Source organism: Mytilus californianus, unplaced genomic scaffold, assembly GCF_021869535.1.
Source record: "Mytilus californianus isolate M0D057914Y unplaced genomic scaffold, xbMytCali1.0.p SCAF_4, whole genome shotgun sequence".
Lineage (NCBI taxonomy): Eukaryota > Metazoa > Mollusca > Bivalvia > Mytilida > Mytilidae > Mytilus > Mytilus californianus.
Genome location: NW_026262690.1, coordinates 115,897,997 through 115,914,248, shown reverse-complemented (window position 1 = coordinate 115,914,248; position 16,252 = coordinate 115,897,997). Strand labels below are relative to the sequence as shown.

The window sequence follows — 16,252 nt, the reverse complement described above, 5'->3', positions numbered from 1 at the left end:
TTCCTCATTACAGAAGAGCTCTTCACATGAAAACAGGTGTTGTTGAAATCAGTTATTAAAACGTTATTTTCACATTCTATAATAGATATTTAAACAATTCTCACTTCAGAAGTTAATCTTTGATGGATAATTTTCTGACAGAGTGGTTACATAAAGGTTCACCATAACACATGTACTCAAATCTACCGTTTATATATCTAGTGTCATTATTAGGTTTATCTGTTTACAGGCACTTGTTTCTGTCAATGGGGGGTTTACTATCTTATTTTTTTGTGTCCAATAATAAAAATCCAAATGATAAAAAGGAAATACGAAATGACAAATAAGTAGGACTCAGAGGTGCGATGGTCACACTGAAGTGCGATGCCACGATGGTCTGCGCCGAAGGTGCGATGATGCTTTCGCTGAAGTGCGATGGTTTGGCATGAAGTTTGGATATTATCATGTATGATGTTTTCGTAGGCAGGAGAATAAGATTTTTAGATGAAGGTTTCGTGCGTACAAAGGAAAGGAAACAGAAAGAAACGATTCAAGTCCTGAATAGGCAGCAAATCATGCAGAACAAGGCGACTTAAAGATGATCTTGGTCTGCAGACGGGCTAACCAGTGTTCGGAAGTACAAAATGCAGCAAACTGTTTGTACGACAAACACAATGTCTTGATCTTAATATTAATTTTGACTTGTCTTCAAGTATGCTTCACATGATTTTGTGTAGACAATTTAAAAATAAAAAAAATAAAATTAATTATTAGAAATGTTTTCGTTATATTAAGTCGAGATAATTTTGTTTTTTTCTTGAGATGAATCCTGCTTTGTAAGAAAACATGCACTCTTAGTAATTTTATTGTGATTACAGTATTTATCTTCTGCATCAGGTTAGGCCAAAATATACCCGAATGGTCCCTACATAGAGTACTTCTCAATTTCGGCTGCTCAGCAGAGAAGCAGTTAATTCTCAAGCTTTTATTAGAACACGAGTCATGTCTCAGTTAAAGTCAAGTATAAACGTACTTGGTGGTTTTTATTTCTTATAAACTGTTATGATATCAGATAAATGGATGAATGATTGTAGTGAGCAATTGCTAAGCTACGACATGACAAGAACAAGTTACTAGTATATTTAATAAAATTAAATGAACCCTGCTTATTTAATAACTAGTACTATAGACCGCCGTGCTGAACCTGTTTTTGTTTTTTTTATCACACTTGAACACTTAATAAAAAGATATGTCCTCCAATTCGAATCCATTATACTTTCCGAATGGATTAAGGCTATGAGGTCGTTGATACAAATCCGAATTAAGAAACTAAATGGGCCTATCAATACCCACGCTACGTCAATTTTTAAAGACCCAAATGTTGCAAAACACTTGTCCTACCTCCATGACAAATATGTTGTTGTCCCCGCAGATAAAGCCCCAAACCACATCGTTTTTGTGTGTAAATATCATTACATAAACTACTTGATAAATGAATTAGGTATTGACAATTCACTTGGAAACTTAACATATACCCTCACGACACTTACCAAAGAGGAAATCCTGGATAATCATAGGTCTGTTCTATGTTCCTTTGGAATTTCAACCAAAGATGAAGAACTGGATCTTCCATCACTGTATTGGATACCTAAACTACATAAGTGTCCGTACAAACAACGATATATTGCTGGGTCTTCCAAGTGCTCCACGAAACCTCTTTCTAAATTATTAACATCTATTTTATCAGCAATCAAAGCCGGGCTCCAAAGTTATTGTGAAACTGCCTATTTTAGAGGTGGCGTGAATCAGATGTGGATACTAAAAAATTCCAAAGATCTTTTAGAGTACATACAATCTAAGACTCTCTCATCTTGCAATAGTATCAAAACATTTGACTTTTCTACACTTTACACAAGTATTCCCCATTCCAAACTAAAAGACAATTTGAAAGAGTTGGTATTATAAAAATGTACTTTGTTTCATTAAAAAGAATGGCGAACGTAAATACAAGTATCTTGTGTTGGGGAGGGATAAATCCTACTTTGTAAAGAATCACTCTGATTCAAACAAAAAATTCTCTGAAACTGACATTATCAAGATGCTTGATTTCTTGATTGACAACATATTTGTTACATTTGGAGGACATGTTTTTTAACAGACTGTCGGAATTCCAATGGGAACCAATTGTGCCCTCTTCTTGCCGACTATTTTCTTTATTATTATGAGGCTGACTTCATACAGGAACTTCTTAGGAAGAAAGATAAGAAGTTAGCAATAATAATACAAAATTTGGTGACTATGTTGAACGTATCTATCCCATCGAACTAGAGATAAAGGATACTACAGATACAGTTAAGTCTGCCTCATATCTTGACTTACATCTAGAAATTGACAATGAGGCTCAGTTGAAAACAAAACTTGACGACAAAAGAGATGATTTCAGCTTCCCAATTGTGAACTTTCCATTTCTATGTAGCAACTTTCCAGCAGCGCCTGCATACGGAGTATATATCTCCAAATTGATACCATATTCCCGGGCTTGTATTTCCTATCATGATTTCCTTGATAGAGGATTGCTGCTCACAAGAAAGCTATTAAACCAAGAGTTCCAAATGGTGAAGTTGAAATCATCCCTTCGTAAATTTTACGGATGCCATCACGAGTTGGTTGACCGTTATGGAATAACTGTTTCACAGATGATATCGGATATGTTCCTTATGTTGTAACTACAATACCCTTCCCTTTTCACGAATGTGACCTTCCGATTTAGACTACTGTAAATTCAGAAATTATTGCGTGCATTTATTATTGCGATTTTGTCATTTTAGACTAAAATGCGATTTTAATTTTTGCGATATTGAGAAAAATCCTGTTTAATTCATATAAAAATTTCAAAATGCGAGATTAAATTTTTGCGATTATAACCCTGTCGCATTTTTCGCAATAATAAAAACATCGCAATAATTTCTGAATTTACAGTATTTACCAGATTTGTAATACATAAGCAACACGACAGGTGCCACATGTGGAGCAGGATCTGCTTACCCTTCTGGAGCACCTGAGATCATCCCCGTTTTTGGTGGGGATAGTGTTGCTTAGTCTTTAGTTTTCTATGTTGTGTCATCTGTACTATTATTTGTCTGTTTGTCTTTTTATTTTTGGCCATGGCGTTGTCAGTTTGTTTTTCGATCTATGAGTTTGACTGTCCCTCTGGTATCTTTTGTCCCTCTTTTATACTTAATCTAAACCTTCCAGTCTTATTTTCTACCTCCATACTGCTGTGTTCTAAGCGGATAATTAGCAAAAAACAAGTTAAAGTCTTTGGTTCCTTTGATTTGACCTGACCAGAAATAAAACCCGATCTTCCAAATGCAAGGCTAGCACACTAACCACTACACTGCCACATTAAATGGGGATCAAAATTCAGACCATCGCATTTAACTTCTATACACAAAGTCACAGTTATACCATCGTATTTCAGCATACCCACCAACGCACTTCAGCGTAGCTAACAACAAGTTACCGTCACGATATCCGCATCGCACTTCACCGTGTTAACCAACGCACTTCAGCATGGACCATCGCACTTCAGCGTGATCATCACAGTTCGGAGTACCATCGCGGTTCAGAGTCCTACAAATATAAACACACATGAGACAAATTATTCGGTCTAGGTTTATTATACATGTTATAACAAATGGACAAAATTGACTGTGTTTATCCTCAATTATTGGAAGTTTGTTACCCTAACTCGAAACAATAGAAAAATATCACAACCTTGGAGCAATTATAATCCACTGTGAATGTAAATATTCTTACGGTTCAAGGGGCCTCGGTGGCCGAGTGGTCTAAGTAGTTACTACTGTAATCACTAGCCAGTCAACACTGAGGTTGTGAGTTCAAACCCAGCTCGTGCGGGTGCACTCGACTGCAATCTTAATTGACTAGGATTGTCAGTTTTCTTATCGAAGGTCAGTGGTTTTCTCCAGGCACTCCGGCTTCCTCCACCAATTAAAACTGGCCGCCACGAAATAAGCCCAAAAGCGGTGCTTAAAAGTGGCGTTAAAACACCAAAAATCAAAATCAAATCTTAAGGTTCATGTAGACCCTTTGGTAAAAATAGTTGCGTTTTCACCTCAAAATTGAAAAATTGAAAAAAGTACACTGCAGACTCTAGTTAAGTTTTTAATTTTCTAAAACATAAAATGCATTTGAATTTTATTCATCTAGGGTATGCTATGCCTTAAAACTTTTCCAGATACACAGATTTGTATCACAAAAATGATCATGAAGACAATGTCTTCAATTGAGTCAACATGGCAAAAAAGAGTCTGATGACTCTATATAGGAGTTTTTGCCCTTAAATATGTTAAATGACTATTTTTTTACCAATTTTTGCTTTTGGGTTTTTTATCTTGAAATCTATAATATAAATAGAATCTGCTAAATGAAAAATCCAATTGGTCAGCAATTAAGTCAACATGTATGTAATTGTTTTTTATGCCCCCGCTGTAGCGGAGGGGGCATTAAGTTTTACCCTTGTCTGTCTGTACGTACATACGTCCGTACATCCCAAAATTGGTTTCTGTTCTCTAACTTGAGTTTGCCTCAACCAGATGTTATGAAACTTATACACAATGCTTATTACCACAAAACACAGATCAAGTTTGAATTTTGGTGGTGTCACTTTAACCGTTCTAGAGTTATGCCCCTTTATAAATGGAAAAATTGCAAATATTTTAGTTTCCGTTCTCTAACTTAAGTTTGCCTCAACCAAATGTTATGAAACTTATACACAATGCTTATTACCACAAAACACAGATCAAGTTTGAATTTTGGTAGCGTCACTTTAAGCGTTCTAGAGTTATGCCCCTTTATAAATGGAAGAATTGCAAATATTTTAGTTTCCGTTCTCTAACTTAAGTTTGCCTCAACCAAATGTTATGAAACTTATACACAATGCTTATTAGCACAAAATACAGATCAAGATTGAATTTTGGTAGCGTCACTTTTACAGTTCTCTAGTTACATGTTATGTTCTAGAGTTATGCCCCTTTATAATTTGTATTTTTTGCTATGATCTAGAAAATTTTAATAGATTATTTACTAAACATTTTCCAATAAATCAATCATTCTGATAGAGAGAAATTTTAGAAAGGATTATCAGTTATCTAAAATGTACTCTATTCTAAAAATTTGAGAACTAATTGAGAGGGTTTCATAAATAATCAAAGGAACATATTATAAACTTATCATTTCATAAATATAAAACACAGGAAAATGAATGTTTTAGTAATCCAACTTGAATATATTTTTTATGCAGAAACTGTTATTATTGAAGAGAATGTCTAGCACTATATCAGTATCCAAGAAAAGAAAGTCTTCATTAGACACAACTGCATCATATTCAGTTAATAATGCAAAAAAGAATAAGATGTCAAAATTATCCAAAAGTCCAGGCGATAAGTTACATGTGATACATGAAAAGAAAAAAGAGAGGGTTCAAGAGACCATGGAGACAGATACAACATCTGAGGAAAGTTCTGTTGAAGAATCTGAAGATGAAGTTGCAGATACCCAAGATACTGAAGCTGATGAATTAGTAAGTATAAATAATTTACATAAGTTTATACATTTGTACAACTTTAATGTACATGTAATGATGTTAATGACCAACTTTCTTAGATTAGTTTAATATGTGCTCTACTAGTTTAAATCACTTCGCAGTAGATGTTGATTCTAGTACAGTTTTCTGTTTAGTAAGGCTTAAAGGAGTTGATAAAAATATATTAGCCTCAGAGTTTAGGAAAAATCTGTATACATTTCACAAATTGACCTAACTGTACATTAGTCAATCATTCTAAAAATATTCACTGAACAAAAAGGCATTATATTTTGTACAAAACTCTCAAATTGTACTGTAATAAGTATAAAAAGTGTATCAACAGGAAGCACCAAAAATAATGGACTGAGAACAACAGATTACACTAGCACCTGACTCCTCCCCAAAAAAATTAAAGGTCATTTTACATGTACTAACAAAGACAAAACAAAAACAAAAAACATATGGTCCCGATAAAACTTGTCTTCTGAAGAAATGACATTCATTGTTAAATCAACAGTCATTGTGCAATGTTGTGTTTCTATTTTATTTTCAGATAACAGTAAAGCAAGGTAAGTTACATATGAATAAAGCAGAAGTGGGGTATACATCAGTTGGACAGCAAACAAAAAAATAAATAACCAAAAGACATCTAGACAGCTAATGAAAATAACATTATATTAGTTTGGTGCATGCAAAGGACTTTTTTGTAATTACCTTCATCAGAATGCTTTTAACATATAAAAAGATGCATAAATAATGGGGATCTATATGACAAAAGGGGACCTTAAAAGACTAGCCATAACCTTGTAAGGTCTTCTTTGCCTGTAGGAGTTTAAGCAAACGATTTTATATAATTTCTAAATTTATCAACCAAAATTTTAAGAAATGGTTGTAATAAATCATGTCAATGGCTAAACACTGACTAATGAGCTAATAATATCCTTAGGAACTGACAGTACACTATCAGCAGGATCAACCTGGTGCTAGGAAAGGAAAATAACCTTTCATAAATTGAGTGCTCCTGAAGCAGTTTCTGGATTTCACTTCTAACCAAATTTGTAAGCCAATAATGTGTAAGAAGAACTTATAATTTCATACCATCAGATTATTTTGTATGATATGCCTTTTTATTTTAGAATTATCAAATATGTCCTTTGAAGAACTAATACAGTTGAAAGAGAGGCTTGGTTTAAAAGTGTAAGTGTATTATACTTCATTGAGATAACAAAAAATCTCCTTTTACTTGAACTTGAATGAATTTCTGAAGTTTAAAAAAATATTCAGTTGAAGTTTTATAATGAAAATGTCAAGAACTCCAGAATGCCTTGATTTGTGCTTGTTTTTTTTATTTGTTGCTGAAATCGTCAGTGTAGTAAAGCTGAAATATACTCTAGCCAACTCTTGTGCTAACAATTTGAATACTTTCAGGTATAACCAGGTGGTACATGGAGATAAAGTTAAGAAGCCTACCTCAAAAAGAGTTTTTAAAAGAGAAAATAAGAACAGGTAACATTATCCAATAGTTTTTCAAAAAAAAAAAATTGAAAATGAAGGATAAATACATTCCTACCTTATTGGTACAAATTCACTAAGCAAGTTTTGAAAAATATATGACACCTATAATTTGTAGTGAAAGAAAGTTATCATTTCATGTGCATCATAACCTTGGAGATTATTTTTATACTAACATTTTTAGGGACCTCTTTTTTCATTTTTGTAAGAATAGAAAGTAGCAATTGCACTGAATCTAAAGGTTATTCAAAAGAAAAGCTTGTATATTTGGTTACATTATAGGTCACATGACTCACATCAACATGTTACTATGCATTAGACAACGGAAAAATATTGTAACAGAACATTTCCTTAAAGTAATAAAGTCACACTAATATTTCTAGATTTTCAGCACTAAGCATATATTAAAAATGATTTGATCTATTTATAGACCAATGGAAATGTCATCTAAAAGACCAGTGCGTTTAAGCAAAGAAAGTGATCAAGCCAAGAAGAAGGTGACTTATACTTAAGTCAATTGATGAAAAGTTATAATAGATACTGTAAATGGGTAGCACTTTAGACAACAATTATTGTTACTCATGAAATATTACCAGAGGTTACTTATTATGCAATGCTTCGTGTTTAATAAACAATATGTGATTTTCTTCTTTATCGTCTTTTAATTGGTTAGAATAGAATTGTATCCATATTTTTATCCCAGCAGCAGGGGTGGTGTTAAGTTTTACCCTTATCTGTCTGTACATCCATACCTCTGTCCTTCTGTCTGTCCATCTGTACGCCCCAAATTTGTTTCTGCACTCTAACTTTACTTTCCCACAACTAAATGTTCTGAACATACACAATGCTTATTACCACCAAACACAGATCAAGTTTGAATATGGGTGGCATCACTTTTGTTGTTCTTGAGTTATTTCCCTTTATTAATGGAAAAATTGATAAATATGCCCTTTCTGCACTCTAACTTTAGTTTGCCTCAACTTAAGTTATAAAACTAATATACAATGCTAATCACCACCAAAAACAGTTCAAGTTCGAATTTAGGTGGCATCACTTTTGCCGTTATTGAGTTATGTCCTTTTGTAATTGAAAAATTGCAGAATATGACTTATATTTCCCCTTTGGCATTTGTGGGCACATTCTTCATTTCTTTTTTTCTGATTTCATCACCATGATAAAATGCAAAAATCAAAGAAATCAGATGACTACTCACTAACAGACCACAATGTTGTGTCAACCACAAGACAAGAAATAAATGACTGACTAGACATAAAAGAAAAGTCATTAGAGTAATCCATTCCATCTATTGCATTGCATCATGTTTGATACAAATTTTTTTTTTTTTTTTGACTTTTCAAATTTCAATTGGGTTCTTTTGGATGAAGAAGTATAATTTCAGCAATTTGTACATTTTCCCTTTGATTTTACAGCAAATATTTTTAGATCAAGGTCTTGACGTGATACTTGAAAGTATTAGGCAGTCACCTCATGTAATGCAGCAATGTCTCTTAATAATTCAGCAATGTCACTTTTTCCTGTCAATCAATTTATCTCTGAACTGCACACGACATCACTCATACAACCGAACAACTATCACAATGCTTTGTAGGCTTTAAAATAGTTTTACTAACAATTTGTGTAATTTCATATTCTAAAAAAAAAAATAAAAAACATATAGCTAAGACAATTTGCAGATAAAAAGAATAACAGAATTTTATTTTTTGATACTCATTTCATCAATATGTATGTACCGGTACCTACATTTACTTTTAATACACATGTCCTCTATATTACAGATGACCAGAGACCCCAGATTTGATGACCTCTCAGGAGAGTATAATGAGAGTTACTTTAAATCTAATTATTCTTTCCTGTCTGATATAAAGAGTCGAGAGAAGGAGGTAATTAATCAAGCCATCGGCTTCCATGTTAAATTATACAAATGCAGTATCGAACAACAAATTTTTTGAAATACAGTCAAACCTGTATTTAAAGGAAGGTCACCCTTTAAAGCAGAGAAAACTGACCTTATAAGAAAGTTGACTTTTAAATTGAGGTTCAAATGCATGTGCAAATGTGGGACATGGCAACAATGACCTGCCAAGACAGATTTTTGCCTAACAGAGGTGACCTTTATAGGTTTGACTGTATATTTAGCAACACTTTTAGATCTCATATGGGTTCATGCAAGCTATAATTGGATTGCTATTATTTATCCATCACATATTTTGAAAACAAACCTCAGGATCTGGTTTTGAATGGATTAAAAGTATTACTTCTACAGGGTATTTAACAACCTTGACTATTCAGGAGGGGATAATTCATAAAACCTTATATTGGACCGCATATCAGTGTAGTTTTATATCTACTTTTAAAATCTGGACAGTGTAAATCATAGAACAGATTTTTTTTTGAGAGGAATAGCCTACCACTGAAAATTTTGTCATACATAATGAAATGCTACATTTATTTATTTTCAAATGACATATTATAATACTTTTTGGTAAAAATTATGAAAATATATTTAATCTTTATAAATTATTCCATCTAGAAAATCAAGAAGACAATGAAAAAAGAAAAAGATCCTGAAAAGAAAGTGGAGCTAAAGATGCTGTACAACAGAATGGTTAGTATTATATTGTAATGTTGATAGCATTTGGTATATGGAAATTACTATGCTTGTCTGAATACATGTTTCTCTCTTAGCAGGCAGGTGAAAATAATCAGCTTATATACTATTGTCCTAAATATAACCTGAGTGTTGATTCAATTTAGTATGTTCGTACACATTTTTCAGATTCCAAAAAAATATTTGTATCATTTGTAAGGACATACCCATTTACCTATTGTGTCCCATTCTGTATTATGACTGGATTTTCATGATCAGTGATGGATGCTTAGCAGGATATTCTTAGTCTGTTGGCCAACCTGGTCTCACTCCTTTTGGAGTTCATGCAATTTCCTTTATTTTTTTTTTATACCTTGATTTGTGTCTCCTTGATGAATTCATGAGTTTTTGTCCCCTGTAGAAACACCGGGCGTCCATCAGTCCATCTGTTTGTCCGTCCGTCCGTCCGGTCTTCTCAGCGCTCTCCTGTGTACTATTCTTGCCAGATTTTTATTGAACTTATATCATAGGTTTATATCAGCAATGTCTTGAACAAGTTCGAAAATCAGTGCTGATTATTTATTTTTAAAAGAGTTATGCCCCTTGGAAACATTAATTATATGGAAAATTGCATTGTTAGCACTCTCATACGAACAATTCTTGCCGGATTTTTATGAAACTTATATCATAGGTTTATATTAACAATATCTTGGACGGGTTCAAAAATCAATGCTGATTAATTATTTTTAAAAGAGTTATGCCCCTTGGAAATATAAATTATATGGAGAATTGCATTGTTTGCGCTCTCATATGTACAATTCTTGCCAGAATTTTATGAAACCTAAATCATAGGTTTATATTAGCAATGTCTTGGACGATTTTGAAAATCAGTGCCGATCAATAATTTTTAAAAGAGTTATGCCCCTTAGAAATATTAATTATAATGGAAATCACATTGCATTTGCTCTGAAGCCTTCATTTCTCTGAGATATTAATAAAAAGTTTTCAAGAACAACAAAAAAGTGCTTTTTTAGTTACTGCCCTTGTACCTTGGATAGATAACTCTGTTCTTTTATGAACATTGGTTAACTACAGTTGCTTCTAATGTATATAATATTGCATTTATAATTTTCTGTGCCATTTTATGTGAAAATTTTGAATATTAAAGATCATATTCATGTTTGTTGCATGAAATTCAATAGAATTATCCTGAAGATGGTCTGTAGATAAAAAGTAAAATCACAAAAATACTGAACTCCGTGGAAAATTCAAAACGGAAAGTCCCTAATCAAATGGCAAAATCAAATGATAAAACACATCAAACGAATGGATAACAACTGTCATATTCCTGACTTGGTACTGGCATTTTCAAATGTAGAAAATGGTGGATTGAACCTGGTTTTATAGCGCTAAACCTCTCACTTGTATGACAGTCGCATCAAATTCCATTATATTTACAACGATGCGTGAACAAAACAGACATAACAGGTAACATTGTCTAAATATGGGTACAGCAGTCATCACTGTGTCACAATCTCAAAACAAACAAACATTTAACAAAGAAGCACAAAAAGCATCTATCAAATATAACAACCACATTCATTGCTTACTTATATATGTATTATAAATCAACCTATAAAGGATATCACTGGAGTTTACATCTTCTAATATGAACAGGTTAACTTTAATGAAAGAAAATTTGTCATGTACCTTAATATTGACCATTTTGTGAGATGGGATGATGATGTTTCAATTTTTTTCTATAAAGGACCAGCAAGAACAATCAGAGATACAGAAGGACAAAAGGAAAACATTGGAAAAGGAATGGAAGAAAAAGGAACAGTCTCAAGTTCAGCAAGGAAAGAAGCCATTTTTCTTAAAGAAAGGTAGGAAGAGTAAACTATATTTTTCCAGGGTTCACCATGCACTTTCTACTTAACTTATCCCTTGTGACAAGTATCAGCAATATTTTACTTGTCCAAAAGGTCAAAACTTCTTTTCAAAATTTAGTTGCCTAAGAAATGCTAAATATGAAACTTGTCAATATAAGACAAATTTTCTATGACTAAAGTGCTACATGACAACTTTCATGTATTACAACACGTATATTAGATCCCTAATATTCAATTTGTTGTCAGACATATTTCCATGATCAGTATTGATGTTAGCACTATGGGCAAGAAAAATGCCCACAGTTAATGAATTCACACATAGTTTATTACTATCTTTTAAGGGAGTTTGATTTAAAGATAAATTTCAACCTTTTAAATTTACTTCTATTCAGATCTTGTTTAAACAAAAATTGAAACTTTCTTAATCATGATCCCAAAATTCCAAGATATTATTGGTATACTAAATTATTTAAGCAAACAATTCATATTCTTATTCGCCAATATCATTAAATGATCTATAATCAACAGAGGGAAAAAAAGTGAACTATGAAAATAAGTGAATTATTTAATGCAGTCAGTGATGTTGGATTTTAATCATTGAGTAGACATTAAGTTCTGCATTTCTGTTTGGTTTAAGAAAAAAGATTACTTGTGCATTGCAAACAGTGGGTTCTTCCCATTATGAAGTCAGAATTGTCTCTCTCATATGATTAGTATAAATTTGCATGAGTAGTAATATCCCTTTATAGGAGAGCTATAAATTTGGATTTACTATTATGTTTGCCATGATGAAATTGTCATTAAGATATATTTTATATTTTTTCAGCTGATCTACGCAAGCTTGAATTGGCAGAAAAATATAAGGAGTTACAGAAGAGTGGAAAACTAGAAAAATATCTTAGTAAAAAAAGAAAGAAGACAGCACAAAAAGAGAAGAAGAAACTTCCATTAATGTCCTAACAATTCTATCATATGATTATCAATTAAATAGTAAATAAACTTTATGGAAAGCTGATTTCTGATGCCTACTATGTGAATATAAAAAGAAGATGTGGTTTAATTGCCAATGAGATAACTTTCCACCAGAGACTAAAAGACATAAAAGTTAGCAACTATAGGTCACTGTACAGCCTTCAAGAATGAGCAAAACTCAAACGGCATAGCAATCTGTAAAAGGCCCAAAATGACAAATGTAAAAAAATTCAAATGAATGAACAGCCTGATTTATGGACAATACACAAAAAACATTTATGAATAGTCTGTATAAACTATTGTTGGCTGTAGTTCATTCACCAGAATAATTCTTTAATTACATGTTGACTTTAAGGCATTATTCAGCATGGCTAGTCTATATTTTTCTAGTTGCAGGATTCCTTTATTGGGTATAGAAAAGCAAGGCTTTTGATGATGATGCACAAGTCCTGAAATAATTAAAACTCCATAAATAACTTATTCAATAGTCTTTGAAATGAAATTGATTGGAATGAGATTAATAAACATTTAAACTTGTACATTTTTTTAGCTCAAGTGAGCTTTTCTCATCACTTGGCGTCCTTCGTCGTTAACTTTTACAAAAATCTTCTCCTCTGAAACTATTGGGCCAAATTTAACCAAACTTGGCCACAATCATCATTTGGGTATCTTCTTTCAAAAAGGTGTCTGATGACCCCGCCTCCCAAACAAGATGCCCAACATGGCTAAAAATAGAGCATAGGGGTAAAATGTTTTGTCTATTATTTTGAAAACCATTTTAAATAAAGAAAATCTGACAGGGGCAAAAATGTTCAGAATGTTGAGCTGTACCAATTTTTCATATACATTAAAACTGTCAGACGACTTTTTTAAGGAGGTATTGCCCTTAAATGACAAATTTTACCTTTTTTTTCATTTTTGCCTATTATCTTGAAAATTTTTAAAGATAGAGAGAGAAACTTTAAATTGCAAAAATTATCAGTAAGACAATTTCTACAAATAAATCTGCATAGTCAATATCATCAGTCGATTCCTTATTAGATTTATTGCCCTTTGATGACGATTTTTACAATTTTTTTGCATTTTTGCCTTATATCTTAAAAATTGTAATAGATAGATAGAAACTTAAATGAGCAAAAATGATCAGCAAGACAAGATCTACAATTTAAGACAACATGGAGGAAATCGTCCAATGACTCCTTATTTACGTTATTGCCCTTTAGTGACGATTTTTTACCATTTTTTTTGCGTTTTGCCTTATATGATATAAATTATAATAGAAAAATAGACACTTTAAATCACAAAAATGATCAGCAAGGCAAGATTTACTAATAAGTCAAATTTTACTGATATAGTTAGTAGACTGTCACTCTTTATAGGAGTGATTGCCCTTTATTGAGGATTTTTTTTACCCTCTTTTGTGCTTTGAGCAAAAACTAAAGATAGGGAAAAACTGAACAGAATAAATAGTCAGCATTACAAGAGCAACAAAACAGAGATTTTTGTCATGAGTTCTATTCTCGTCTACAATGTTGGAGAGTGTCCTTTGTTGAATATGCACATAGCCCAAGGTGAGCGACATGCTCTTTAGAGTCTCTAGTTTATTATGTCTAGAATCAATAGTCTTCAAAGGAAAATATGGTGTGTTAACACCTACACACACTTGTAGTAAAGCAAAGTAACATCACTTTTATTGCTGTTCTTCATCGTAAAGTCATAGTAATTCTTTCACCATGGTGCAAAATATCACATCCAACTGCAAGTTATATACAGCTCTTAGCTGTCACTGATTTTAACAGAGTTCTTTGCTAGATGTTGATCATGCTACATAACAGATACTGACCAATATCAACCAATTAAATGTTATAAATAATATAACAAATACTGTCATTAATTGCTTTCAAACAAGAATCAGGAACTTATAGCTGACTAATGGAATACAATATCTGGATATATTTATCAAGCAGTAGGATATGAAAGAAACATGTCCTCTTGCCATAAAAAAAGGATCTGTATTTTTCAAAATGAAAGAGTATATATGAATGAATGTGAGGTATACTTCAATGCACCACTGACCCATTGATAACCAAAAGAAATCAAGAGGTCTAACATACCCTAGTCTAAATAATGGTTGTGAATAAATTAATCTATTGAAGATCTGCCATCAACACCAAAGTCCTCTAAATAACAAAGAAACATCAAGAGATAAAATAAGACAAGCACTGACAAGGTTTCTTCCTTTGGACATTCTTCACTTGCCAAGGGTTATGATCCAGTCCCCTCCTCTCCAACCTTGGCGGATTGAGATAGAATTTAAGATCCACAGGTAAATTATTACCATTTGTCGCAGTTGTAACTGGCTGCATCCAATCAAAAAGCACCTTTAAGATGAGCATGTGTAAATGTAGAAAATGTAAAATAAACAATTGCCACATGCTGATTGTGCAGCAAGTCTTTACCCCCAAAACATAGGACAATATTTAGTAATAATTCTAAAGTAACTGTTCTTTATCGACTAATTAAAGTTCCTGGGTATGTTTCTCACGAAAATGTTGGAATGTCAATGTATATTTTCGGTTCCTGCTTCACAAAATTTGTAAACACTAGACACAACCTTTTTACACTTCCACATTGAAGAGAGTTCAAGTGCTGTCATTGGTCAAGAATAATGTAGTTGGAATGGGCGTGACTTTTATCTATCGGTAGATGGTGCAGCATTGTAATCAAAAATGATGGCTTAATCTGCCAAGGGTGAGAGGAGGGGACTGAATAGTAACCCTTGGCTAGCGTAGATGCCTTGGGATAGGCTAATAAACATTTGACAAGGTTAAACATTGTTTTTGAGATCTCCTCCTTTAAATCAATGAAATATAAGAATAATCTTGCGGTGCATATTCATAAGGCTTTGTCCTTGAAGTTTGAATTTACCACTACAAACTGATCAACTTGGTAAAGCATTTTAGCTCATGGCTTCAGTGAAAGGCTGTTAATATAAAGCAAGTGCAGTGTAATAAAAATAATTCTTACCATCCTATTGTTATTATCATTTTCTACCCAAATCTTGTGATTGACATGATTTATGTCAAAATCTAGGTGCAATTGTGAGTACCTGTATGTAAGGAACACAAGTCATAAAACAAGTATGAATTCATCGTAATGACATTTTATAAATAATTTGTATTAAAAATTGTTTCCATGGTTATCAAGTTATTTTCATGTTCTGAAAAAGAACACAAAAATGTATTTGTATAATGAGAGAAATTCTGAAACCACATTAAAGGGACATAATCAAAGTTGTATTCTGTAAATTTTTCTTCAATTTAAATTATTTCCCTTTTATATCAGATCAGTTATAACCAAAGAAAAAATATCCAAATAATATAATTACACAATAACTTCCTGTTAACAAACAAAGCAATAATTTATTTTAATTAACAAACAATTTTTAGAACTAATTATTCAAATTTCATGATGATAGAAGTTTTCATATCCAAGTCAAACTTTTTAAACTAGTGTTCCTTAGATTAGAGTAGGTGTTCAAAAATTTCAAATTTCATAACACAGACAGCGAATCACTAGAATTAGATGGGAAGAATAATTTGTATCGCACTGCACTAACTTCATATAACCTTTCACTTTAGCAATGCTTTACCAGTTGACCAGTTTGTAAAGGTAAATTTGAAC

General features: G+C 32.4%; 1 protein-coding gene across 3 annotated transcripts; it reads left to right on the top strand.

Annotated features, from left to right (window-relative positions):
- Window position 1: 1 nt before the first annotated feature.
- LOC127739188 (ribosomal RNA processing protein 36 homolog) lies at window positions 2-12,600 on the top strand. 3 transcript variants are annotated; one of them, XM_052250798.1, is made up of 10 exons: window positions 2-36; window positions 5,303-5,581; window positions 6,138-6,153; window positions 6,721-6,781; window positions 7,013-7,090; window positions 7,527-7,593; window positions 8,893-8,997; window positions 9,648-9,722; window positions 11,473-11,590; window positions 12,423-12,600. In XM_052250798.1, exons 2-10 carry the CDS (start codon window positions 5,324-5,326, stop codon window positions 12,554-12,556), a joined length of 912 nt encoding a protein of 303 aa, XP_052106758.1. In that variant the 5' UTR covers window positions 2-36; window positions 5,303-5,323; the 3' UTR covers window positions 12,557-12,600. The 3 variants fall into 3 exon arrangements, with proteins under 3 accessions (XP_052106758.1, XP_052106759.1, XP_052106760.1); XM_052250799.1 differs by having other exon boundaries at window positions 12-51; XM_052250800.1 differs by lacking the exon at window positions 2-36 and adding an exon at window positions 40-62.
- Window positions 12,601-16,252: the final 3,652 nt, after the last annotated feature.